The sequence below is a fragment of the Scardinius erythrophthalmus genome (genome assembly GCF_964197995.2).
Source record: "Scardinius erythrophthalmus genome assembly, chromosome: 22".
In the NCBI taxonomy this organism is placed as follows: domain Eukaryota; kingdom Metazoa; phylum Chordata; class Actinopteri; order Cypriniformes; family Leuciscidae; genus Scardinius; species Scardinius erythrophthalmus.
This window is the reverse complement of record NC_138242.1, coordinates 31945207-31972013: the sequence shown is the minus strand read 5'-3', so window position 1 is coordinate 31972013 and position 26807 is coordinate 31945207. Positions and strand designations below refer to the sequence as shown.

The 26807-nt window shown below is 35.0% G+C and overlaps 1 protein-coding gene across 1 annotated transcript in view; it reads left to right on the top strand.

Annotated features, from left to right (window-relative positions):
• Positions 1–20704, top strand: part of scn5lab (sodium channel, voltage gated, type V-like, alpha b) — a gene marked incomplete at its 5' end in the record, with an annotated part of 121825 nt that extends 101121 nt beyond the window's left edge. The window contains 7 exons of the mRNA XM_081353428.1: positions 5399–5521; positions 10989–11261; positions 13682–13735; positions 13818–13959; positions 14045–14145; positions 15198–15468; positions 18464–20704. Of these exons, the coding sequence (XP_081209554.1) occupies positions 5399–5521; positions 10989–11261; positions 13682–13735; positions 13818–13959; positions 14045–14145; positions 15198–15468; positions 18464–19701 (2202 nt within the window). The 3' untranslated portion in view covers positions 19702–20704. The remainder of the gene's footprint in view (positions 1–5398; positions 5522–10988; positions 11262–13681; positions 13736–13817; positions 13960–14044; positions 14146–15197; positions 15469–18463) is intronic.
• Positions 20705–26807: the final 6103 nt, after the last annotated feature.

The following is a 26807-nucleotide window of genomic DNA, read 5'->3' as shown; positions in this document are numbered from 1 at the left end:
CCACTGAAACTTTTTCAGAGGCTCCTGGGGCATATGGCATCCACAGCCGCAGTAACGCCGCTCGGTTTGCTTCATATGAGACCGCTTCAGCTTTGGCTTCGCGATCGAGTCCCGAGGTGGGCATGGCAACACGGCAGGCTCCGAGTCCCAGTGACTCCGACCTGCCATCAGACCTTCTCCCCGTGGTCGAACCTCAATTTTCTACGGGCCAGAGTTCCCTTAGAACGAGCTTCCAGGTATGTTGTTGTATCAACAGATGCCTCCGCCACGGGTTGGGGTGCCATGTGCAATGGACATGCTGCCGCGGGCTCCTGGACAGGACCCCAGCGCCTTTGGCATGTCAATTGCCTCGAGTTGCTGGCTGTACGCCTTGCCCTGCACCGCTTTCGGGCGTTGCTCAGGGGTCAACACGTACTAGTCCGATCAGACAATACCGCCACAGTAGCGTACATCAACCGTCAAGGTGGTCTACGCTCCCGCTGTATGTCGCAACTCGCCCGCCACCTCCTCATATGGAGTCAGAAGCCTCTGAGGTCGCTTCGAGCCATTTATATCCCGGGAGACCTGAACCAGGCGGCCGACGAGCTGTCTCGGCTTCGGCCTCTCGCTGGAAAATGGCGACTCCATCCCCAGACGGTTCAGCTGTTTTGGGATCAGTTCGGGGACGCACAGGTAGACCTGTTTGCCTCCCACGACTCGTCCCACTGCGACCTGTTTTATTCCCTGACCGAGGGCACGCTCGGCACGGATGCACTGGCGCACAGCTGGCCGCGGGGCCTCCGCAAGTATGCGTTTCCCCCAGTGAGCCTTCTTGCGCAGACCTTGCGCAAGATCAGGGAGGACGAGGAGCAGGTAATTTTGGTTGCCCCATACTGGCACAACCGCACCTGGTTCCCAGAACTAGTACTCCTCGCGACAGCACCTCCCTGGCCTATTCCCCTGAGGAAGGACCTGCTTTCTCAGGGACGGGGCACCTTATGGCACCCTCGTCCCGATCTGTGGAACCTCCACGTGTGGCTCCTGGACGGGACGAGGTAGGTTTGAGTACCCTACCACCAGCGGTGGTGGCTACCATCACTTCCGCTAGAGCATCGCGAGACATGTCTATGCGTTGAAGTGGAACCTCTTCGTCAACTGGTGTTCTTCTAAAAATCTTGAACCCACGAAATGCCCCATCAGTGTCGTGCTTTCCTTCCTGCAAGAAGGGTGGAGCGAAGGCTGTCTCCCCCCACCCTGAAAGTGTATGTTGCCGCCATTGCCGCTCATCACGACGCAGTTGATGGTAAGTCCTTGAGGAAGCACGACCTGGTCGTCAGGTTCCTGAGGGGAGAGAGGAGATTGAATCCTCCTCGTCCTCCCCTCGTACCCTCTTGGGACCTCTCAGTGGTTTTAACTGCCCTGCAGAGTGCTCCCTTTGAGCCTCTGCAATCAGTGGAGCTTAAGTTCCTGTCAATGAAGAAGACAGCGCTCCTGGTTGCATTGGCCTCCATCAAGAGGGTAGGGGACCTGCAGGCATTTTCGGTTGACGAAGCGTGCCTGGAATTCGGGCCGGCTAACTCTCACGTGATCCTGAGACCCCGGCCTGGATGTGTGCCCAAGGTTCCCACCACACCTTTTCGAGATCAGGTGGTGAACCTGCAAGCGCTGCCTTTGGAGGAGGCAGACCCAGCCTTGGCACTGCTCTGTCCAGTACGCGCCCTCTGTGCTTACGTAGACAGAACGCAGTGTTTCAGGACCTCAGACCAGCTCTTTGTCTGTTATGGTGGGAAGCTGAAGGGAAAGGCTCTCTCCAAGCAAAGGTTGTCTCACTGGATAGTGGACGCCATTGCTTGGCTTACCAGCAGCAAGGTCAACCATGCCCCCTTGGTGTGACGGCCCACTCCACCCGGAGTGTGGCATCCTCTTGGGCTCTAGCGCATGGCGCCTCGCTAACAGACATCTGCAGAGCTGCAGGCTGGGCGACACCTAACACATTCGCGAGATTCTACAATCTCCGAGTGGAGCCAGTTTCTTCTCATGTACTCGCCTCAACTAGCCGGTACTAGATTCTGCTCAGGTGTCTTCGCTTGCTCGCCATTCCTCTCCACGGACGGGATACGTGCGATATTTCCTCAGGTGAGCCTAATAAGCCCTGAGTCTCCTCCAGCACTGACGACGTCAACGCCAGAGTTATGCCACCGGCAGCTTTCGCGTTGGCTAGGTGCCTCCATGTGCATGGTTCCCCTCCGGGCGACCCCCACATGTGTATTCCACTGTAAGCCTCCTTGAGCATGTGTCTTTCCCTTGGCAAGCCACCTTGCCACCCCTGGGGTTGAAATATTCCACCTGCGGCTGGACACCCCAGTGATTCTCCTTATGCAGTTCCTTCGGGTCATATGTGTATTCTTAAGTCCCCCCCTTCGGGCTGGGCATGATTGCATATTTCTACTGGATATGCTTCCCAGTGTACCTTGGTATTCCTGTGTTAAGTAGGAGTCCTTCGTCCGTGCTAGTCTCACGACAGGGAGCTCAGACTTACGCAGGGCACTGGAAGACAGTCGAGAGGTGGCGTGATTACACTGGGAACCCCATTCGTCGTCATCCGACGTAACTCGGAGTGACAACGAAAGGGAACGTCTCGGTTACGTATGTAACCCTCGTTCCCTGAGTAGGGAACGGAGACGTTACGTCTCCCTGCCACTTCCGCTGTACCGCTGGAACGCCTGAGTTCAGTCTCGGCTCCTCAGCGAAGACATAGTCTGCATGTTGCTCGCGCACTTCCTTATATACCCCCTGCATGGGGCGGAGTTACGCTATGCAAATTCCGCAGACCCATGGCATTTCATTGCCATTGGCTCGTGTTTCAATACTCGAAGATGATAGGATTTCTAAGCGAAACCCCATTCGTCGTCATCCGACGTAACGTCTCCGTTCCCTACTCAGGGAACGAGGGTTACATACGTAACCGAGACGTTTCCTTTGAAAGAGTCCAAAAAAAACATTTTTAATGTTTATAGAATAATTATCAAAACTTAAAGAATTTAGGTTTTATTTCAGGATAATTGGGACATTTTTTTTTCTACTAATAGGTAATAGTAGCAATTCAGTATTTTTCTCATTATTCCAACTTTCTAAGCTGCATTTCTATATTTGTGACCCTGGACATGGGTCACATGGGTCAATTTTTTGAAATTGAGATTTATACATAATCTGAAAGTTGAACAAATAAGCTTTCCATAGATGTATGGTTTGTTATGATAAGACAATATTTGGTCGAGATACAACTATTGAAAATCTGGAATCTTGAGGATGCAAAAAAATCGAAACATTGAGAAAATCTCCTTTAAAGTTGTGCATTTATGTTGGTGATTGTGCTGCATTCACTCACAGAAATACATGTTTTATATATTTACGGTAGGAAATTTACTAAATATCTTCATTGAACATGATCTTTACTTAATATCCTAATGATTTTTGGCATAAAAGAAAAATCGATAATTTTTTGACCCATACAATGTATTGTTGGCTATCGCCACAGAGATACCCGTGCGACTCGAGACTGGTGACGTGATCCAGGGTCACATTTGTGGTAGATAATTCTTTATCTATTCAATTATAAATGCTATTTGTTACTGTGACCAAAGAGCCAAAACAACCAGAACCGTATCACTGTTATTAACTACAACACTGTAATGAACAATCTTTACTGTACTGTGCTTTTATAAATATGGATTTGAGTTTTAAATACGTGGTTAAATTCAGTGAAAAGAAAACAAATATACTGGTGTGGAGGGCTGTGAATTTGAAACTAAATGCTAAAGATGTGATGTGAAAGGTAAAGAGTGTAATTATTTTTGATGTTAAAATACTTTCTCGAATCTGTTTGGTGATGTTAGTGTTGGAGAAATCACACTCTTCTCCTTCTCCTCAAATACATGAAATGTGCTTAAAATGTACATTTTTAGAACAGAAAGAATTTTAAAAAAAAGTTTTCGGAAATATGCATTATCTAAGTAAACATGCATACGATTCCAGAACAAATATCTGAACATTGGATAAAAACAGGTTTAAAATACTTGTTTGATTTGGTTGACATATTAGAGTTAAAGTTTATTACTGAGGGGATTTTGGATTTCTCTTTTTATCACTCCATAAATCAGAAAAAACTGTCAACAAACAGAAAGTACTTAATTTTCACCGTGCTTTCAGGAATAAAATGTTGTAAAAATGAAGGCAAATGATATATAAACAAACCCCTCAGTAAAAACCTTCAGAATATACATAAGAATAAAACTGTAAATTTTGGTGAATATAAGTGCTTCTGAAGTGGAGAAAAAACTCATTTTGTGAAAACGGCCTTTAAAGATATGAATTGAAATTGAAATCTACAGACACAAATAGATAAATAACAATAAAATAAACACTTTAAAGTACATTTTGGATGTCTTTCCACTAATCTGAAACAACACATTGTGAAAAGCCAAATAGCCCAAAATCTCAAAATTGACCAATGCATAAAAAAAACAATGTTTAGTGTCTTGCTTTTAAAATATATATAATTTATAGAATATATATGTATATGTGTTTTAGACACAAGTCATTTGAATTTTTTTTCAATTTGTCCTATTAGAATAATATGAAAAAAATAAAAAAAATAGGTAAAGTACATTCAAAGCCGTTAAATGCACATGTACTTAATTGAAATACTTTTTTAAATTTAATTTGTAGTGAACATCATATTTTAGGTTCAAAATATGTTATATTGTAAATGAATAGTGAAAGGTTCTTAGAAAATCTGATCATATTTGAATATGAAATGTATAAAATTATAATATTTAGAATATATTAAATCAAGTGCATTCAAAACATGAAATGCATTTACATTGGCATTGAAATTCCAATTTGATTAATATGAATAATATGAAATTCATGAGAAACTCTAACTAAACGAACTATAATTCAATTCATACAGGTTTCAGTGATTGGTCTGATGGCAAGTGCATTCAATTATGACCAAATCGGAACCATGCGTGTTCTTCGGACTCTGCGGGCGCTCCGGCCTCTCCGCGCCGTCTCCCGCTTTGCTGGGATGAGGGTAAGACCCGCTCCGAACGGGCCCGAGTCCGAGTACACTCAGTAGACGGCTCAAAGATGCCCACTAAACTGCCCTTCAGCCCTTAACAGGTCAAAGAGTGTGGAGAAAACAATGAGCCACGCCGTTTAAAACAACATTTATCACTGACAGATCCAGCTTTGATCGCTGAAACTGGGTTTTCCCGATTAATCCTCATTCTTCCTCCCAGCACAGAGAGGCGCCGCCTTCTGACGTGTGTTTTCCTTCCTCAGGACTGTCGCACGTGTGTTTTATTAACGCTGCATTTGTATCTTCTCTTTGTCCTCGGCTCTGTGTCACTCATAGGTGTCTCTAGTAAGCCTCGTAGCAAACACGCTCGGATACTCCGACTTTGCTGCCATCAAATCTCTGCGAACGCTCAGAGCGCTCAGACCGCTGAGAGCGCTGTCCCGTTTTGAAGGCATGAGGGTAAGATACACTCGTCTCTCTGTCACATCTGTGAATGCTCCATTTCCAGAGGCCTTTCTCTCTTTTTATGCTCACAGACAGGAAGTTTCAAAAACAGTTTTAGGGAATTTTGCTGAGGATGGAAAAACAAACATTAAAATGACAAAAAGTCTTTTCTTAAACCAGCCTGAGGTGGTTTCAAGGTCAAACACACTAAAAATAAAGGTTTTTAAAAGTTGATTTGACCATTTTTGTTTCCCCAAAGAACCTTTCAGCGATCAGTTCTAAAAAGGACAATTTTTTCTTAGTGCGAAGAACATTTTATTAATCTAAATAACCTTTCATGGAATGTACAGGTATATTACATAAAGAATCTTCATAGAACCATCGATACCAAAAATAACCTTTTTTTTACTTTATATTCACGTTTTGTAAGTGAAAGCAGCCTCTTGAGAAGGGTTTTAAAAGGTGCTTCCAGTGACTATTTGTGTCTTAGTGAGAAAACATTTTAATAATCTAAAAAACCTTTTTCCACTATGAAGAATCTTTTGTGCATCAATTGTTAAAGGTTATTCGTGGAGCCGTTGATTCTAATAACTTTCTTCTTAAGAGTATAGTGGGTTTAAGATGGTCTCGCCCTGCTGACAAAAACCCCTTTAAAACCATCAAACCAGACCAACTGACCACTTTTTGCTGGTTTAAGCAGGGTTACTATGTTAATCTGCTAATTAATTAGATTAGATTGTTTGCATAGCTGATTAAAATCTCGATGTTCAGGTCATATTTCACACCAAAATCAAAAAGATCAAGCTTTTATTTGAGGATTTTTTTTTTCCCTGTATTATGACATTTTCATGACAATTTATCACATTTTCAACCAAAAATCTCATAGTAATGGTAAAAAAGAAGAAGCTAATTTACTTAATTGGCAAAGTGTGTATACATCATGGTAGTGTTTGTTGTAATTTATGCTGATATTAATAAAAATGCTGATATTAGTAAAACATTATTGTATTACATTAATGAGAATTTAATGAGAATCACCTTTAAGAATAATGAGAATTACAAAAAAAAGTTTCATTGTTATTAATGAGTCAATGCACAAAAAAACCATAACGGTCCTAAAAAAGCTTAATTTACTGTATACAAAGTGTAATTTCTTTTCTATTTTTCTTCTTTTTTGAGTGAAATGTGACATGCTTTCATCAGATTTCCCCCATCAGCCCAACATGATCATGTTTTTGTTACTTCTATCCACCAGTAACTCCACTAACCCGCATCTACACGTCCTCCTGATGTCAGTGTTTTTTACAGCATCAGTGGTTGTTATAAAAGCTGCTTCCATCTCTGTGATATTCTCACTGCACTTTTCTTTAATCAAATTTGATCCATTTAATCTTCATGCAGACTGACTCTGAAGCGAGACGTCTCGTTTTTTTGCTGGAAGCTTTACAGGAGAAATGGGGAAAGACTTTCCAGTATTGGGAAATAAACTGGGATTATTTTGTCATAAAGTCCTTATAAAATTACATAATTAATGCAGTGACATTTTGAGTGGATTTTAATAAAATAAAGAATAAAATCTATAACTACATATAAATGTATTATAATTAAAATACATAATACTGTGACCTTTTAAGTAGATTTGAATTATTTAAGAATAAAATATATGACTAAATAAAAATGTATTATTATTAAATGATCATTTGATACATCTACTGTCTCTTAAAATTGTGTTAGCATATAAAAGACTGAAATAAACTATCCGAAGGAGAACTTCTGGGCATGGTGGAGCGTATTTTCTTGTTTTCAGTGTTACATTTACAGTGTTATCTTTCTTTTCCTTCTCTTGTATGCATTAATTGGTTTGATTTTCTGTCAGTATTACAGGGTGTTACTGTGATATATGTGTACAGTAGTGTTTGTGCTGTCTCAGGCCCTGCGGTAGATTATTAAACAGACTGAATGAGGAGAAACAGCCAGATGATGAAGCTTGTTTCTGTCCGCTGGGAAACACCATCAGTATTCTGGATAATTGAATGTCAAAAATGGGCTTTTAGCATGTGGGAAGCCAGTGCCGCCTCGTCGCCTGCTTGTTTTCTTCATCACTCACCCACTCAGTGTTATCTTCATCTTCATCCAGACGACACCATGTTCATAGACCTACATGCTGTGCTAGAATATTATTATACAGCACATTTCATCCACAGAGATATTTCAGCCATTTAACCATTTAAGAACATAAACATGCATAAAAAAATAATAAAAGTTTGATTTATAATGGATTAAAGAAGCATGTAAGCTTGTTTTCGCCATGGCATTTAAAATAGGTAATTGGTATACAACACAAAAGGTATGCAACTTAGAATTCTGAGGGAAAAAAGTCAGAATTGTGATACATAAACTTAATAACAAAAAGTCAGAATTACGAGATTTAAACTTAGAAATTTAAAACAAATTCAGAATTGCGAGATATAAACTTCGAATTCTGAGAAAAAAGTCAGAATTACAAGATTTAAACTTAGAAATGTAAAACAAATTCAGAATTGCGAGACAAACTTTGAATTCTGAGAAATAAGTCAGAATTACAAGATTTATACTTAGAAATGTATAACAAATTCAGAATTGCGAGATATAAATGTAGAATTCTGAGAAAAAAGTCAGAATTACGAGATTTAAACTTAGAAATTTAAAACAAATTCAGAATTGCGAGACATAAATGTAGAATTTTGAGAAAAAAGTCAGAATTACGAGATTTAAACTTAGAAATTTAAAACAAATTCAGAATTGCGAGACATAAACTTAGAATTCTGAGAAAAAAAAGTCAGAATTACAAGATTTAAACTTAGAAATTTAAAACAAATTCAGAATTGCGAGACATAAACTTATAATTCTGAGAAAAAAGTCAGAATTACAAGATTTAAACTTAGATATTTAAAACAAATTCAGAATTGCGAGATATAAATGTAGAATTCTGAGAAAAAGTCAGAATTACAAGATTTAAACTTAGAAATTTAAAACAAATTCAGAATTGCGAGACATAAACTTATAATTCTGAGAAAAAAGTCAGAATTACAAGATTTAAACTTAGAAATTTAAAACAAATTCAGAATTGCGAGATATAAATGTAGAATTCTGAGAAAAAGTCAGAATTACAAGATTTAAACTTAGAAATTTAAAACAAATTCAGAATTGCGAGACATAAACTTATAATTCTGAGAAAAAAGTCAGAATTACAAGATTTAAACTTAGAAATTTAAAACAAATTCAGAATTGCGAGATATAAATGTAGAATTCTGAGAAAAAGTCAGAATTACAAGATTTAAACCTAGAAATTTAAAACAAATTCAGAATTGCGAGACAACAGAATTCTGAGAAAAAAAGTCAGAATTACAAGATTTAAACATAGAAATTTAAAACAAATTCAGAATTGCAAGATATAAATGTAGAATTCTGAGAAAAAAAGTGAGATGTAAACTTAGAATTTTAAAAAAAAAGTCAGAATAGTGAGATGTGAACTTAGAATTCTGGGGGGAAAAGTCAGAATAGTGAGAAGTAAACTTACAATTTTGGGGGAAAAAGTCAAAATAGTGAGACGTAAACTTAGAATTATGAGAAAAAAAGTCAGAATAGTGAGATTTAAACAGAATATTGAAAGAAAAGTCTAAATAGTGAGATGTAAACTTACAATTTTGTGGGGAAAAGTCAAAATAGTGAGACGTAAACTTAGAATTCTGAGAGAAAAAAGTCTGAATTGCGAGATATAAACTTAGAATTCTGAGAAAAGAAGTCAGATTAGTGAGATGTAGACTTTGTCAGAAAGAAAAGTCAGAGCTGTGAGATGGAACTTTAGTGTATAACTTGCAATTGCAAGATCAAAAGTCGCAATTATCTTTTTAAAATGTTGTCCCAGGGCGGAAACAAGCTTCCATAAAGAAATAATAAGAAATCAATCAAAAAGAAATATGCTTATGTAATGTACAGTGTGATTTGCTGTTAGTCTGCAGTTCTGTCCAGCGCAGAGCGAGCGATTGAATGGCATTGGTTTAGATTTGCACGCTCAGTGAAAGTGAGTCTGAGAGGCGAGGAATTCCCCGTCCGCTGGCCGTAAATCTGGAAAATCATATTAAACTTCACAGCGCTTTAGAGCGACAGCAGAGAGAAAGTGCTCGCTCACACACAGCCTTTAGAAACCAGCTAAACCCCTGAATGAGTCTCAGCACTTTTACATCCAGCTAATATTTCCTGCATGTTGACAATGATGATGACATGGTGTTGTTGTGATTATTCCTAGGTTTATTTTATACAGTGTTCAGAAAAATGTTTACAAAGCATGTTATTTAATATTTATCTGTGAATCTCACGAAACCTGCCGAGGATGTTTCATTTTAAGACTAAAATAAATGTAAAAAATTACATACAGAAATTTTTCTATTTATACATTGCATTTAAATCCAAATATTTGAGCCTAAATTTAAGACTTATGTATTTGAATTGGATACAAATTTCCATCCATTTATGCTGATTCTAGGAAATTGGAATAAATGCATTTTTGAAAATTTGATTATTTAAAGCAAATCAAATAAACTATGCCATTTTTTTTGCAATGCAGAAATCTGATAAATATGAATCAGATTATGTTTATTAGTTTATGTGCAATCCAAATGCATTGAAATTTGATATGCAATTACAATACATAAATCTGTTTATATTCATATTTACTTATTTTGCATGACAGTAATGAGCATTTTCAGAATGAGGCTTTTTTTCATAAAAATAAAGTTTTATTGCTCCTAAAAATGTATTATTTTTAATAAAAAATAATTATTTTGATAGATTTTTCATGTCACCCATACTTGTGCAACTTAAAGTAAAAAAATAATAATTTAAATAATATTCTAAAAATGTAAAATCTAATATGTATTTTAATTATTAAACTGAAAAAGTGTTTAACATTGCTCCTAAAAATTGATTTGCATGCAAATTACGAAGAGAAATGTGATGTAGACTTGACAGCTTTTGTGAGATTCACTGTTAAATTGGCAAAAATATGCCAATTTATTTGATGTATTGTAAATGTACAGTGAAAGATTCTTAGAAAATTGCATCATATTTGAATATTAAATGTATAAGATTTTAATATTGAGAATATATTAAATCAAGTACTTGCTAAATGCACATGAAATGCATTTGCTTTGGCATTGAAATACTTGTTTTAATTTAATTTGTAGTGAACTCATATCCTCTGATGCATTTAATCCTGTCGAGTTCAGCTTTTAATAATGTTCATGCTTTATGAATGGCTGTAAATGACATTTAAACTGCCTCGTCACATCACGAGTTTTAGATCGCTGACACGAAAGCATAAATGCCAATCGCCAAAGGCCATTCATAAATCACGATCAGAGCTGGATTGACAGCGCCTGGTGTGTGTTGATGGTGGTGTGAAGTGTGTGTGACGGTTCTGCGTGTCTCGTGTGGTCTCCAGGTGGTGGTCAACGCTCTGATCGGGGCGATCCCGTCCATCATGAACGTTCTGCTGGTGTGTCTGATCTTCTGGCTCATCTTCAGCATCATGGGGGTCAACCTGTTCGCTGGGAAGTTCGGGCGCTGCGTCAACAGAACGGGCTTCATCTACAACGCTTCCGACATCAACAACAAGTCTGAGTGTCTGGAGATGAACAACACACAGTTCTACTGGACCAAAGTCAAAGTCAACTTCGACAACGTGGGCGCAGGGTACCTCGCGCTCCTGCAAGTGGTGAGCTTTTACAGTTTAACCATTACAATACATGCTAGATTTGACATTTTTAGAAAATTATTTCAATTATTAGTTTTTAACTTTAAGTTGGGTGACGTGAAAGATCTATCAAAATATTTATTTTTATTAAAAATGATAAGTTTTAGGAGCAATAACAAAAAATATGACAAAAAGCGAAAATGTGAAGTTGCTCATTACTGTATGGCAAAATAAGTAAATATGAATATAACAACATTTATTTATTTTAATTGCATATAAAATTTCAATGCATTTGGATTATGCAGTTTTAATATAAACTAATAAACATAATGTGACTCATATTTGTCAGTCACACATAAATGATACTTCGACAACGTGCTGAGATTACTTTTAGTGGTGCAACCGATCACAAAATTCATGGTTCGGATCATTTATGTTTTTTGAGCCACGGATCGGATCATTTATTTATATATATATATATGGGGGGGGGGTTAAAGTTAAAGTTAAATCTCACGTGAAGTTCTTCGATACTACATCAAAAACTACTAGCCTAACTGATAAAGTTCACACATTATTAAAAACAAGTGAACAGTCAGTGATAAAATAAGAACAAATGCACAAATTACAAGCAGAGATTAACACTAAATAACATAGTTACAAAGTCTAACACTAGTATTCAGGTACAGAAATTAATAATCAAGCCTAAATGTAAAATAACACTATTTGTTCACTGTAGAAATCTTTCATCGCCTCTTCCTCCACGTTTAAAATTGTTTGAATGTGTAAATTGTCAAGACAAAACACATCCAAATCATAAACTTTCCCTCTATGATGGTTATATTTAGCAGTTTCTTTGAACTGTAAAGTTAAAGTGCGATCCGTTCCACCCCTCCTTACTTTTGTTGGTTTTCTTCCGGCCACTTCCCACCTCTGTGTGTCCAAGAGCGCGGATCAATCAAAAAGTCAGTGGACGTTTATATTTAGCCATTATCCTGAACTTTGTGCTCAGCGAGAGCTTTTGCACTTCATTCTTCAGTTTAACTTAGTTGATGCAGTCGCCTAGCAACAGGCCACTTAACTCCTGTCATCACTTCCTGTGACTTCGCCCAATACAAACCTTTCAGTAATTACCAGTACCGAAGGAGAAAAGACCAACCGTAGGGATTCACCGCACATCCATATTTGCCCAGTTCTACATCACTACTTAATTAAGCGTTTCTCTCCGGCTTTTATTAGAAATCTCATTCTTGAGGAGTACAAAAGATCTAAAGATGAAAAGAGCAGAAGTAAAATTTACTCTCTAACTTTATGTGCATGTGATAAGTATGGGCGACATAAAAATGTATACAAAATATTAATAGTTATTAAAAAATAAAATAGATTTTGATATCATTTAATATTATTCATTTTTTAATTATTTTAAAGGATATAAAATATACAGTTTTCATGTTAGCTTAATAATTATAATATAAATTCGATTGTACTTTTTTTTTAAGAAAATTAATTATTTTTAACTTTAAGTATGAGTATGAGTATGAGTGATATGAAAAAGGTATAAAAATATTTAGTAATTGAAAATAATAAAAAAATGTAGGAACTTCATTTTTAATTTTTTATTATTTCAATGGATATAAAATATAACATTTTTATGTCAGCTTAATAATTGAAATTGTACTTTTTTATTATTAAAATTAATTAAATTTGAAGAATTTAAAGCATGTGCAGCATGTAATTTAATATTTATCTGTGAATCTCATGAAACCTGTCAAGGATGTTTAATTTCAGCCCAAAATATATTTAAAATTTAAAAAATTACATAAAGAAATTGGAACCTATTTACAGTCATTGGGATTTTTTATTAAAATGTATTATTTTTAACTTTAAGTTGGAAAAGTATGAGTGACATAGAAAAAATATATATTTTTTTATAGATATTAAAATTATAAAATGTAGTAAAATCCAATTTTTATGCCACCCACATTTTTTCAGCTTAATAATTGTATATATATATATATATATATATATATATATATATATAAACTATTGGTGACATGAAAAAACTATACACATATTTATATAAAAATTTCACCCACTTTTTCAAGTTAAAAAAATCATTTAAATTTATATTAAAAATAAAATAAAGTATTTATGTGAAAGTGTCACAATTTAAAGTCGGCATGAAACAGAAGTTGCGCTCATCTTTTCTTCCCTATTGAACCGTATCTCCGAGTGAAACACTTCTGGACGAGAACAGATGTGGGCGGGGCTTGATTTTGTCTGTGAGGAATTGATTGGACGGTTGTGGTTTGCTATTGGCTGATCTCATGTGAGTGACAGGTTCTAGCCCTGCCCTCGTCATCAGAGAAGAGAAGAGATGAAGTTATTCTGATTCAAGATGACCAGAAACATGCTTTTAACAAACGGTTCCTCCTCTTCTCAAGGCCACCTTCAAGGGTTGGATGGAGATCATGTACGCCGCAGTCGACTCGCGATCCGTAAGTAGTTCAGAAACCTCATATTCAAACCCATGTGAAAGTTCTGTTTGCTCATTTGAGTGTGTATAATGTGATGAATCAGGTGGAAGAGCAGCCCATTAAAGAGAAGAGCCTGTACATGTACCTGTACTTCGTCATCTTCATCATCTTCGGCTCCTTCTTCACGCTCAATCTCTTCATTGGTGTCATCATTGACAACTTCAACCAACAGAAACGAAAGATAAGTATTAAAGTCACAAAGGCTGTCGGTGTGATCATGAGTGTAATGAAGACGGTAATAATAACAGCCGTGTGTGTGTGTGTACTTAGGTGGACAGGACATCTTCATGACAGAGGAACAGAAGAAATATTATAATGCCATGAAGAAACTGGGATCCAAGAAACCGCAGAAACCGATCCCAAGACCTCCTGTGAGTAACTCAGCGATCATCTCAGAGACATCACACTCACAATCTACTGATTTAAACCTGAGATTAGGACTTTATGTTATATTATATGATGTTATAGAAATTATATTTTATAAAAGTTTATATTATATTATTAATTTAAATAAAATGTATTAAATTTTATTATATATATTATATAGTATAATGACCATAAAAAATATACATTTGTCATGCCACCCATGCTTTTTCAGCTGATTTTAATTATATAATCACTTAATGACTCGTAAGTTATATTATATTATATTATATTATATTATATTATATTATATTATATTAAATTAAATTATTTTATTTTATGTTATGTTATATTATATTATATTATATTATATTATTTTTATATTATTATATTATATTATATTATATTATATAAAATTTAGTAGAATGACCATGAAAAAATTTAAATAAACATTTGTCGTCACCCACACTTTTTCAGCATATTTTAATTATATAATCACGTAATGACTCATAAATTATATTATATTATTTTGTTATATTATATTATATTATATTAAATTATATTATATTATATTATATTATATTATATTATATTATATTATATTATATTACATAAAATCTAGTAGAATGACCATGAGAAAATTTAAATAAACATTTGTCATGTCACCCACACTTTTTCAGCATATTTCAATTATATAATAAGTTAATGATATATATATGTATAATTTTGTTTATCAAAAATAATAAGTGTAGTATAATGACCATGCAAAAAAAATTTGTCATGCCATAAAAAGTACAAATATATTTTTTATATTATTATTAATTTTTTTTTTAAATTATGAAATTTTCATGTCTTTTTTTTTTGGTTTGTTTAAATTATTATTATGAATAAAATGAAGTAGAAATAAGTCTTCCAAGCTTAGATCTCCAGCGCACACACATGTTGATTGAGTGTGTGTGTGTGTGTGTGTGTGTGTGTGTGTGTGTGTGTGTGTGTGTGTGTGTGTGTGTGTGTGTGTGTGTGTGTGTGTGTGTGTGTGTGTGTGTGTTGATCTCCTCAGAACCCAGTGCAGGGGTTCTTCTTCGACCTGGTGTCCAAACAAGCCTTCGACATCATCATCATGTTGCTCATCATCCTCAACATGGTGACGATGATGGTGGAGACGGACGAGCAGTCTCCCAGCCTCGAGTACATCCTTTACTACATCAACCTGGCCTTCATCGTGGTCTTCACCGCCGAGTGCATCATCAAGATCATCGCCCTGCGCTGCTACTTCTTCACCGTCAGCTGGAACATCTTTGACTTTGTGGTCGTCATCCTCTCCATTGTGGGTAAGGATGTAATACTGGAATTAATAAAAACTCATCAAATATTTCCTTAAGGCTCTCCACCAGCAAGGGCTCGTCCGCGAAAAATGTTTTTCTTTTAAAAAATCAAGTTATTAAACTTATTTACACTTTTTGTGTAAATTGTAAATTAAGTTGGGTATGGGTGGGATGAAAATTTATAAAAAAAATTACACTTATTAAAAATAATATATTTTTAAAAATGTAAAATGCTTTATATTATTTAATATTATGCATCTTCTAATTATTTCAATGACCATAAAATATAATATTTTCATGCCACCTACACTTTTACAGCTTAATAATTAAAAAATATGGTAGAATGTTAATTATTTAAAATTATTAAAAAAATTAAACATATTTTGGATTAGTAAGAATGTAAATATATTTATAGTTATTTAAAAATAATAAAATGTAGAAAAATCCAATATTTAATATATGCATCTTTGAATTATTTTATTGTAATTTTTTTTTTTAATTAATTATTTTTTAACTATGTATGAGTGTAAGGGTGACATGAAAAATCTAGCAAAATATTTATTGTTATTAAAAATAATAAAATGCCGTAAAATACATGTTTCATATTATTTAATATTATTCATTTTTTATTTTTTTAATGACCATAAAATTGTAAATTTTCATGGCACATACACTTTTTTAATTTATCAATTAAAATATATATTAGATTTTATATTTTAAGAAAATTATTTAAATTATTATTTTTAACTTGGATTAATTTGGGTGACATATTTTATATTATTAATTATTTTAATGACCATACAATATGCGACTTTCATGCCACATACACTTTTTCAGCTTAATAATTTAAAATTAGATTGAAAAACTATGACTTTAATAATAATTTTCTTATTATCACCCACTTTCAACTTAATATTAAAAATAACAATTTAATATAATAAGCAAAATAAAGTAAAACAAATGTAAAATATATTTCTGCATATAACTATTGTCAAATAGAATTAAATTCTGTAATATCTCTCTTTATATTGACCTTGGCATTACATCTCAAGGTCTAAAGACATTCAGACATTCACCTACTAATAAATAGTCAGCCGCTGCTTAAGTGATCCAGACGCGACCCTGATGAGAGCGAGAGAAAGGTCAGAGGTCAGCAGTGGCGTCTCCACAGAGCGGGGTTGGTTTAAGGTGAAGGTAATTTGAGCGATGGAGGCTGTCAGCTGCTGTGATTGGCCAGTGATTGAGCTTCTAAACGCTCGTCTGCTTCTCGACAGGGTTAAAAGCTTAAAGACACACGTCTCAGATGTTGTATAATCCAGCAGTTTGACTCCTAACGGGACCAGCCTGACCATAAATCAGGAGTGGTCATGGTTAGTAATTGGTCTGGTCACGATATGACGTCTGGATTCGGGGGTTCATGTACAGTATGTTGTTTTGTATCGACAGTCAACAGCAGGCCGTCTCTCAACTCCAATATTTGATATTCTTGCATGACAAAAAGTATTGAAAGTTGAACTTTTAGGCTGGTCTAACAGCACTTATAAATGATTGAGACGGCCAATCAGATCACAGAATGTGGGCGTTACTGTTCACACAATCCAATCGGATTCATTTCCAGCACGACACTTTATTTTTTAACAGTGAAAGAGTGTGAGATAAGACTAATCTTTTAATATTGTACAAGTGTTTTACAAAAGAAATGCAAATTACTAGGTTTGTTAACATTAGTTAATATAAACTAACAATGAAAAATACTTCTAAAGCATTTATTAATCTTAGTTCATGTTAATTTCAACATTTACTGATACATTATTTAAACGTTTGTTAATACAGCAGTGTGAACTAACGATGAACAGTTGTATTTTTTATAACTAACGTTAATATTAAGCTTATTAAATACTGTAACAAATGTTATGCTCGTTATTGTTAATTAATTAATTGCTAACTTTTATGGTTAATAAAAATACAAGTGTTCATTGTTCATGTTAGTGCACAGTGCTTAATTAATATTATCAGATATATTTTTGTATATTTTATGGTCATTAAAAATATGTAAAATTTTCATGGCACCATTTCTTTTTCAGTTTAGTAATTAAAATGTATTTTCCTTTTTTAGAAAATGGTTTAAATTATTATTTCTAATTTTAAGTTGGACAAGTATAGGTGACATCTATCTATCAACATATTTATGTTATTAAAAATAATAAAATGCAGTAAAATACATGTTTCATATTATTTAATATTACTAATTTTAACAACCAAACAATATACAACTTTCTGCCACATACACTTTTTTTTCAGCTTAATAATTAAAATATATATTACATTGAAAAACTGTGAATGACATGAAAACGTACACACATATTTATATAAAAATAAAATATTTCAGAAATATATCACTTTAATCATAACTTTTTCATGTCACCCACATTCAACTTAATGTTAAATACTATTATCAGAAACAACTTATGATTTTCTAAATGTAGAAATAAACTAAAATCAATAAATGCAAATCAGTATTAAGTTTTATTATAGTTTTTTTAAGATTTTGAATAAATTTATATAAGTGTTTTATATATATATATATATATATAATAATAATAATAATAATACATTTTATTTATTTGGCGCCTTTCTGGACACATAATATATATATATATATTAGTTTTCATGTTCATTTTAGTGTAATTTTAAATCTGTTACGTGCTTTTTCATTTTATTATATATATATATATATATATATATATATATTGCTATTTAGGTTTAACTTATTTCTATTTCATTTTCATTTTTAGTTTTTATTTCCAGTTAATTATTTTAGTGCTTATTTCACTTATTTCAGATTATTTCCAAGGCCGTTTCGAATTTTCTAATTGTATTTTATTTCAGCTTTTCAGAAACGGTTAATAGTTTCGGCCCTGATGCGAACAAATAATTGTTAGTTGATGTAGTCAACACATGAAATCTTGCCCCTCTGATCAGTGTGTGTTCCTCACGGCAGGAATCGTTCTGGCGGACATCATCGAGAAGTACTTCGTCTCGCCCACGCTGTTCCGCGTGATCCGCCTGGCTCGAATCGGGCGAATCCTCCGGCTCATCCGCGGGGCGAAGGGGATCCGCACGCTACTCTTCGCCTTGATGATGTCTCTCCCGGCGCTCTTCAACATCGGCCTCCTCCTCTTCCTTGTCATGTTCATCTACGCCATCTTCGGCATGGCGAACTTCGCCTACGTCAAGAAGCAAGGCGGCATCGACGACATGTTCAACTTCGAGACGTTCGGGAACAGCATGATCTGCCTTTTCCAGATCACAACATCTGCCGGCTGGGATAACCTTCTCAATCCCATCCTGAACAACTCTCCCGAGGAGTGCGACCCGGACGTTCCTCACACCGGGACGAACGCTCGAGGAAACTGCGGGAATCCTTCGGTGGGAATCACTTTCTTCGTGACCTACATCATAATCTCGTTTCTGATCGTGGTGAACATGTACATCGCGATTATCCTGGAGAACTTCAGCGTGGCGACGGAGGAAAGCACTGAGCCGCTGAGCGAGGACGATTTCGAGATGTTTTACGAGGTTTGGGAAAAGTTCGACCCGGAAGCGACGCAGTTCATCGAGTACTCGAAACTCTCGGACTTCGCGGACACGCTTTCCGAGCCGCTCCGAATCGCCAAACCCAACAAAATCAAGCTCATCAACATGGACTTGCCGATGGTGAGCGGAGACAAGATCCACTGCTTGGATATCCTCTTCGCCTTCACCAAACGCGTTCTGGGCGAGTCGGGAGAAATGGACGCTCTTAAGCAGCAAATGGAGGAGAAGTTCATGATGGCGAATCCGTCTAAGATCTCGTACGAGCCGATCACCACGACTCTACGGCGGAAGCAAGAAGACGTATCCGCGACTATGATCCAGCGCTCGTATCGACGGCATTTACTGCGACGGCAGATGAAACAAGCTTCGTTACTTTACCGGCAAATCAACATGGCGGACGCCGATAAAGACGACGACAGTTTGCCGGAGAACGAAGGCCTTATAGTCGCCATGATAATGGAGAACTACGGCACCGAAGTCGAAGTCACGGAGACGCTGTCGGCTACGTCTTCTCCGCCGTCGTACGACAGCGTAACGCGAGTGACTAGCGAGCTTTTTCACGCTCTAATCCCGGAGGCCACGAACACGGACCTCAGCGAACCCTGTCCAAACACAGACCGAGATCGCGAGACGTTTCTGTGACGCCTTTTCCTTTGTTTACCGAATGTACCATAGCTCAACGGCGAAGGTTTTTGTAGACTGTTTTGATTTCTCTTGTGGTTGAAGATACAAAGGGGAAAGTTGCTCTTTGGCCATGCACACCTTCACAGTTTGAATGCATGAATGAGATCCGTAGATTCGCAATTAATTATCATATATAACACATTTTAATCAAAGAGGTCTTACTTAAAATGGCGTGATTCCTTTCGAGATTTGAGATTATTCAGAGGAGACTCTTAGCGGTGGTGCATCCATTTAAATGTTATCCGTCTGTCATACGTTCACACTTCACGCCATCTCGGAAAGCATGACGATTACCTCTTTGTGTGTCGCTAGCGATGAAAAGGCAGCGGTGATAATTGACACGGCTGTTTGCACTTTCCGTTCGCTCGCCATGTTTTTCCGTTGACCGTTTGCGCTCGGCGTCGTCGTTATCGAGACGACCAGACAAAGACAATCAGACGTGCGCCTGAAACGGTCGCTCGCTTAAACCCTGTCTTTTAGCAAACGACTGCACACGCTTCTTTTCAAAACCACACATTTGTTTCTATTGTGAAGTATTTATTTTGCATGAGAAAAACTGCATGGGATGGAGGGATTAAAAGAACACTTTCTTTTTAAGGCTGAAAATAATTGTTTTGCACACGTTCAGCAATAATTTGCTACATTTAGGTATGATGATAATGATATTTATTGGAATTAAAAAGGTGTCAAAGTTTCTACTGTAAGGGCCTCCAGCTGTAACTGTGGCTTATATTACTAGTGACGATTATGTGTTTTTCTATCTCGAACTGACATTAGGAGATCAGTCCGCTCGGACGCGGGTTGGCAGGTTTGGTGAAGGGCTGTTTTATGTAGCAATAGATCCCAAGTGTGCCTGCTAGAACTAAATCCTGTGTTTATCATTCATATTTGCTCATGCATTTCTTTTGCTTTTTGTAAATCATCCGCTGACTCGTCGAGAAGAGCATCGATCACTTGCTGTAAAAAAAAAAACAATCTGAAATTTATCATAAAAATCAATTAATCTGAATCAATTGTGATGCAAACAAACCTTTCCAGATATCACTACTGTTCAAAAGTTATTGTATATTGATGCTTGAATTAGATTTTTTATTCTGCAAGGATGCATTAAATTGCTCAAAAGTGACAGTAAAGACATTTATAATGTTACTGTTCAACATTCGACAACACATATGAATTGTTTTCAACACTGATAATAATCATAAATGTTTCTTGAGCATCAAATCCTCATATTAGAGTGATTTGTGAAGGATCATGTGACACTGAAGACTGGAGTAATGATGCTGAACATTCAGCTTTGATCACAGGAATAAATTACACTTTACTATATATTCACATAGAAAACTATGGAAGCTTGTTTCTGCCACAGAATAAAACATTTTAAAAGATAATTGTGACTTTTTATCTCACAATTGCGAGATATAAAGTCAGAATTGCATGAAATAAAGTCGCAATTGCGTCTTATAAAGTCAGAATTCTGACTTTTTTTCTCGCAATCACGCAATTCTGTCTTTATAACACATAATTGCGAGTTTATATATCGCAATTCTGACATCTTTTCTTAGAATTGTGAGATATAAAGTCCTAATCTAAGGGGAAAAAAGACGGACTTTTTTTTTTTACCTCAGAATAGTTTATATCTCACAATTCTGACTTTATAACATGAAATTGCGTATTATAAAGTCAGAATTGCGAGATATAAACATGCAATTCTGAGAAAAAAGTCAGAATTTTAAGTATATTTCTCGCAATTGCGAGTTTCTATTATAATTCTGACTTAATAACACACAATTGCGACTTTAAATCACGCAATTCTGACTTTATAACCTGCAATTGCGACTTTATATCACGCAATTCTGAGATTAAAAGTCAGAATTGTGAGATGTAAACTCGCAATTGTGAAATTAAAAGTCACAATTACCTTTTTTATTTTTCACTCTGTGGCGGAAACAAGCTTCCATAGAAAACAGCTGTTTTAAATTATAATAATAATTCACATTTTTACTGTAGTTTTGATTCAATAAATGGTGACTTTCAAAAACATGAAACTTTTAAACAGTAGTGAACATGACGCCACACACTGATTTAATCCAGCATTAGAACTGATGTTAAACCTGAGATTGATTGATTACCGTGTCTATCGTGTTGTACCAGTCTAAAGCGCTGTTGTGTGTCGTCTGACCCGATGAATGGTAAATAAGTATCAGATGTCACTGTGTACATTTACACAGATGAAATGCCACTCGACGCGGCTTTAATTTACAGGAAATGATACGTGACCTGCGCTAACTACATTTACAGCCCTAAAACACACACAAAGGCTCAAATAAACTCAAGCTTTGTTCATTAATTGTTAATGCAAGTTTTCATCACACGGTCATGTTGGGTTTGTTTGCATTGGATTTGAACACTTGAAGATGATAATATGGACCGTATTCAGGCTGGATGCCATATTTAATTGGGCTGTGAGGGAAACAAACTATTAAAATAATTAAATCGCAGTGTGATACATTGAGGCTCATTTATTAAACACCAATGCATTTCTATGTTCACTTCAATTACATTATTTTAGGGTATGTATGTGTTTTCTTTCTGATAGATTTTGCATCTGGGGTCGCAGAAATGATTTACTCAGAAAGTGATCCATTGAATATCTTAATTTTATATGCATTAAATTAAATATGGCGTCTAGACTGAATGAAATCCATTGGCAAGAGCTTAAAAAGCACCTAATTTTGATTTAACATGCAGACATTTCTGTCCATAAAATCAAATTTCATTGATGTTACAGTCCATACAGCAACATAGAGTCGACCCACATCCGGCCCACATCTGGCCCACATCTGGCCCACATCTGGGACGTGTGGATTACATGGTCAACGCGAAATCAAAATATGTACATGTTCCTGGTTTTATAGTGAATCAGTGTTTCATCCAAATGTACAAACTTTCCTTTAATGCTGACTCAAGAATAGCTGTATATTCTGTTTCACTCAGAAATGTCACATTGCAGAATTAAAACGGCCAGATTCATGTTGACTATAAGCCAAACAAATGATATGCATATAAAACTAATGACGAAGGAGCTAACTCTGAGGTAATGAGAACATCTGGACTGTGTGATGAACTGCCTTTGGTCAAACTGTATTTGCACAGGAGAGGAGCCATACGTGTGTGTGAGGAGGTTTAGCTGTGGTGGAGATGTGCGCTGCTGTTCGCTCGTGGTTCACTCGTTTGACGTGATGCTTTCGGACGGCTCGTGTGTCGAGGAAGCGCAGCAGATTTGCTCTGACGTTCAGACCTCCTTCTGTTCAACACATTCTCTCTCCTCGTCAAACAAAGCCAAAGAGTCTTTCCTCATTACTGTAACGATAATAACGCTGAGAATGAAGCGCACTGGCTCTGTCACGAACACTCGTCTGCTGTCTACATAGACATGATTCTGAACGCTCTAGGGTGAAAAACAGCATCATCACACTAATAATCAGAACCATTTCACACTAAATATGACTACTTTTAGTGAGACTTTACACTGTTGAATGAATAGAGCAATATATATATATATATATATATATATATATATATATATACACATATATATATATATAAAATATGCTATATATATTGCATTCTACTGTGATATATAAACTTGAACCATTTAAAAGCTGAGACTTTTTAAATTTTGCCAATTAAAAACTTTGGACAGACACAGTAAATTAAGTTTAGTTTACTAAAATCTATATATATATATTTTTTTCAGTGTATAGGTTTTTTTCTTACAAGGCTGAACCTTAAATGTAATATTTATGCATTTACTGTTTTTACACTGAACAGATTCATGCTGATTTTAAACAATTTGAATAAATGCAGTTTGAAAATATAATTTAAATAAAAACAAATAGTTAATACCGACAAATTGTTTGTCGGTATTAATCGTTTGACCGACAAATATGAATCATAAATATGACATTTAATAATTTGTTAATGTTAAAACTGTAATTCAAATGGATGGAAATTTGCAATTCAAGTAGGCTACATAAATCTTATAATATATATATATATATATATATATATATATATATCATTGTGAAAATGTTTTGTTTTAACTTTAAAAATTCAGTTTTTGTGCTTCCTTAAAATTTTAAGTTTAGTCAACTCAAATATCCAAGTTGTCACTTAGTACAACTTTACTTTTCAAGTTGACTAAACTTGAAAATTTAAGGCAGCACAAAAACTAAGTTTAAACAGTGTGTGTGTGTGTGTGTGTGTGTGTGTGTGTGTGTGTGTGTGTGTGTGTGTGTGTGTGTGTGTGTGTGTATATATGTATGTATATATATATATATATATATATATATATATATATATAATATGATGTCTTAAAATGTCTCTATGTAGGCCGCTCACGTGTTTTCAGAGAAGAGCCGAAGTTTAGCTGCATCTTTACATTAATGACAAATTTTTTCTGCATTCTCAGAAGACGACAACATTTTAACCCTTTATAATGAGTCCCAGATCATCCGCGTTTAGAAAACCCTCAATCGTCAAGATTTCAGGAGGTTCACGCGTGCAGAAAGATGCTTTTCATTAAAGCTAGATCAGAGATGATTTAAAGGGAAATCCGTGGGATGGAAACACGTTCAATGAAGCCGAGAGCGCTGAACTATTATTGCTAGCCGAAAGCATCACATTAAATGAAATATTTAATTAACAAACACAAAATGTTGAACTTTATGAGCGTTTCATTCCATTCGGTCTGAGCTGTAAAAGCCTGTCAGTAAATCACACGCATAGATCTAATTGGCTGCCGAATATAATCGTATATTAACGAATGAATGTACCTCACGCCTCTTGTCATCCATCGTCTTTATTTTTCTTTTCATGCATTGATGCTGAAGTTCTGAATTAATATGATTCATGCAGTATGTATTTTATCACCCACAAATTAAGCACAGGGAAATTTTTCTATCTACTGTTTGTTTCGAAACAATACAAATTTGTGCAATACAAGAGCATATTATGTCAGATATGGTAATTAAAAGGCATATTTTATCTATGCTTTATATATATATATAAATATATACATGTATGTAATGTAAAAATATTAGTTATCTTGAAGCAAGAGTATTTTATAATGGTAGACTTTGCTGTATTTACTTGCTGTTTTTTATTTAGATTTTTTTTTTTTGTAAGAAAAAATTTCAAATGATCAACTTTGCGCGAGGAGTGTGTTTGACGACAGCTGATCTGGGATCAGGTTTCCAGAGGTTAAAGCCAGTATAGAGGACCAAACAGGTCCTGGGTCAGTTTTTGGAGACCTGCTTTCCCAACACATTAATCCTCAGAGTCTGAGGACGAGACGGCACCTGAACATTCGACCCCTCCAATCATTGTGTGCCTGTTCTTTATTTTGTACACTGTTAGGACTTGCATGCAGCAGTATGGGACTTTCTCCAAGCGTTTCAATTCGTGGAATCTCCCCTGTTTGTTTGGAAGCGACATACGGAGTAAATGGGAAACTGTAGCTCTCGTCACGAGGACGTGTTGATGGAAAGACGAGGGATGAGGAATCAGCGTTGTTGCCAATTAGAACACCATGTATATCAATAGTCAAATAAACAATAGGATTCATTCTGTGTGTGTGAGCTTGAGTCAATCATTTACAGACAGGATCCAAAAAATGCAGTGTTATTTTAGTTTTATTCACATTTTAAATAGGTTTTATTTTATATTTATATTTTTAGCTTTTTTGTTTGTTTGTTTGTTTTCATGTTAATTTAAATTTAAGTCATTCAATTTTTTGTCATTTCGTTATGTGCTTTTTTTATTTTTAATATTGCAATTCAGGTTTAGTTTATCTTGTTTTAGTTTTAGTTCATTAATAATTTTTCACTTTAGTGTTATTTTAGTTTTTTTTATAAAATTTTATATTTTTTTATGTATATATTTTAGTTTTCATGTTATTTTTTGTAATTTTATTCGTTTTTTTAAATATTGCAATTTTATTTTTATTTTAGTTTTTGAAAAAAGTTTTACTTGAGTGTTATTTTATATAAAAAATATATATATGTGTGTGTGTATATATAAATATATATATCAATAAATATTATATAATATTTAATATATTATAGTATTATATATATTATATTATATATATATGAATAGTTCAGATGCAAAAGCCTGTAAGTGCCGTCTGAAATTTTCTTCTAGAATGATCATTTGTATCTTATATTTTACATGATTTGTACTCTTATATTTAAGTTTAGTTATTTCACTTAAATGACAATTAATAGGTCATTTTCATTGTGATTTAAGTGAAATTATTGAACTTAAATATACAAGCTTGATAAAAATGATCATTCTAGAAGAAAATTTCAGATGGCACTTAGAGGCTTTTGCGTCTGAACTCTTCATATATATATATATATATATATATATATATATATATATATATATACACACATATATATATAAAACAGTGAAAAACATGGCACATTAAACATAAAATTCTATTCATAAATCAGCAGTTATAGAATAAGAAAAAGATTACCAAAAAGACACACAATCAAAATCTTCATTTAAACCTGAATGAGACGTGTTTGAAAAATAAAAGATCAAACTAAAGAGATGTTGATGAAATGACGTTCAGATGGAGACTGAGTGAAGTCTCCATCTCCACTTGCACTTTAAGTCATTATTTTCGCAGATGCTTTTATCCAGAACAACTTTCAGGATCAGTCCCTCTGGAATAAACACATTAAACCATCAAATAGTTTGACAAGTACTTTTCTTTTGTGAGTCAAATTCACCAAAACTTTGATTTCAAGTGGTTTTTAAATGTCTTGATCAAGTGCAGCTAAAAAAGTAAATAAAAACACACTAATATATATAATATACACACTTATATTTATTATTTGATCAAAACTACAGTAAAAAAAATTAAATATTATGGCAATATAAATCAGCTGTTTTCTATGTAAAGTGTAATTTATTCCTGTGATTAAAGCTGAATGTTCAGCATTACTCCAGTCTTCAGAGTCACATGACCCTTCACAAATCATGATCAT